We start from the raw sequence: 2,391 nt of genomic DNA, 5'->3' as shown, positions 1-2,391 counted from the left end.
TCAAGGAGAGACAGTGATGAGCACTCGTCCATCCCTGGTCCTTCTCCGGACACTGCCCCCAGCCCCACCTCCCCGCTCACCTCCCCGAAATGCATCAAGCAATCCTCCCACCTAGGCCCCCCAAACTGTGAGGACTACACCACCGTGCCCAGCCCAGAACCTCCTTTTTCTCCAGGTTCCTGCCTTCACATCTCAAGGAGAGACAGTGATGAGCACTCGTCCATCCCTGGTCCTTCTCCGGACACTGCCCCCAGCCCCACCTCCCCGCTCACCTCCCCGAAATGCATGTAGATGTACTCCCGGGCACGCTGGTGCAACTCCACACAGCCAATCTGCTCGGCGAAGTTGGCGATGCCGATGGCATTGCTGGGGTCCAGCTGCTGCACCAGGAAGTCACTGCAGGCGCGGACAACGCTGTCGATCTGGTACATGACAGCGCCATTCATGACGTGAAGGACACACTTCTCGCCCATGGAGATGGAGGCTGTGTAGGCGAATTCGATGAGGCGCTCCATGACCTTGGGGTGGATACCCTCAATGGACACCACCTCCATGCCCTGCTCCCGCAGCCCATTGGTGAACATGGCCTTGAAGACGGGGCTGGATGAGGCTAGCACCACCTTGTGGGCCATGAACTGGGCAGCAGGCGCGTCCTGGTACTTGACCTGCAGTGTGACGTCACACAGCTGCTGGCTGAGCCGCAACTCGTTCATGATGCCGAAGGCCTGTTTGGTATGATCCTCCAGGGTGTAGCTGAAGGTGCGGTTGCCATGCTGGGAGGGCGTCACCTCCGCCTTGCACTCAGTGGAGGCATACATCACCGCGTCCCCTGCCCCCTCAGGGCACTGTGACCGCAGGGGCAGGAATCGGCTGTAGGCCCCAGCCCTGCTAGGCTTGGGATCTGGCTGCATGGGGTTCCAGAAGATAAGCAACACCACCACCTCTGGCACTCAGGGGCCTGGAGGGGAGAGAGCACAGAGCAGGGGGCAGGGGTTGGGGCTGGGCCAGCACCTGCAGGGTCTCCTTTTGTAAGATAAAGCAATTCCTAGGTCAGTTTTCCGGCAGAGTAGGTGAGGCAGAGTCCATTTGCAAATTTGCAAACATCCCCCTGACCTGACCAGCCCAAGAGCCCATCTTAAAACATAGGTGAGGTCATGTCTCTCCCCTGCTCTGGATCCTCCAACGCCTCCCACAGTACCTAATAAAACTGAACTCCTCAACAGCCTTTGAAGCCCTACACAATTAGCCCCTGACACCTCTTCCCTTTGATCACTCTGTTTCAGTAATCTGGTGGCCTTTCCCTTTCTAGAGCATGTCGGGCTCATTCCTTCATTTGCTTCACCATTTATTGGGCACCTACTGTATGCCAGGCACTGATCTGGGTGCTGAAGACACAGCAGTGAGCAAAACACACAAAAATCCTACCCTGCTGGAGCTGACACCTGCAGGGAGGAACAATCATAAACTAAAATAAGCAAGACCTGGAAAATCAGCTTCATGAAGAAAATTACAACAGCATTGTGACAATGTGAGAATCAGGGGCAGTTTTTTGTTGTTGTTGTTGTTGTTGTTTTTTTTGAGATGGAGTCTCACTCTGTCACCCAGGCTGGAGTGCATTGGCTCGATCTTGGCTCACTGCAACCTCTACCTCCCGGGTTCAAGCGATCCTCCTGCCTCAGCCTCCTGAGTAGCTAGGACTACAGGCGCCCGCCACCACGCCCAGCTAGTTTTTTAATTTTTAGTAGACACTGGGTTTCACCATGTTGGCCAGGCTGGTCTCAAACTGCTGACCTCAAGTGATCCGCCCGCCTTGGCCTCCCAAAGTGCTGGGATTATAGGCGTAAGCCACCGTGCCTGGCCCTGGGTGCAGTTTTTTAAAATCTGACAGACCAAGCTTCTTTGAGAAGGTAAGGTTAGAGCTGAGACAAGGATGAAAATTATTATAAAGTGGGAGGCTGGGGAATAGTTTTCCAGGCAGAGGAAATAGCAAGTGCAGTGGCTCAGAGGCTGAGACAGTCAATCTGGAGAATTGAGAAGGAGTGCAGTGAGAGCTAAGGACTTAAGGAAGGGTTTCATGGAAACCCCTGGAGCCTGGAGGGCCAGGCGATGAGTTACGTGTTTTGTGTTTTGTTTTTCAAGACAGAGTCTCGCTCTGTTGCCCAGGCTGGAGTACAGTGGTGCGATCTTGGCTCACTGCAACCTCTGCCTCCCAGGTTCAAGATATTCTCATCCGGGTGCGGTGGCTCACGCCTGTAATCCCAGCACTTTGGGAGGCTGAGGTTGGCAGATCATGAGGTCAGGAGATGGCGACCATCCTGGCTAACATGGTGAAACATCGTCTCTACTAAAAAATACAAAAAATTAGCCGGGCATGGTGGAGGGCGCCTGTAG

General features: G+C 54.5%; 1 protein-coding gene across 1 annotated transcript in view; it reads right to left on the bottom strand.

Moving 5' to 3' along the window:
* The window catches only part of KEAP1 (kelch-like ECH-associated protein 1), an 18,179-nt gene that overhangs the window by 13,529 nt on the left and 2,259 nt on the right, over positions 1-2,391 (bottom strand). The window contains exon 2 of the mRNA XM_011954848.1: positions 273-958. Within this exon, the coding sequence (XP_011810238.1) occupies positions 273-911 (639 nt within the window). The 5' untranslated portion in view covers positions 912-958. The remainder of the gene's footprint in view (positions 1-272; positions 959-2,391) is intronic.

This window comes from Colobus angolensis, unplaced genomic scaffold (genome assembly GCF_000951035.1).
Source record: "Colobus angolensis palliatus isolate OR3802 unplaced genomic scaffold, Cang.pa_1.0 Scaffold39, whole genome shotgun sequence".
Taxonomy (NCBI): Eukaryota; Metazoa; Chordata; class Mammalia; order Primates; family Cercopithecidae; genus Colobus; species Colobus angolensis.
This window is presented reverse-complemented; position numbering and strand designations above follow the sequence as displayed.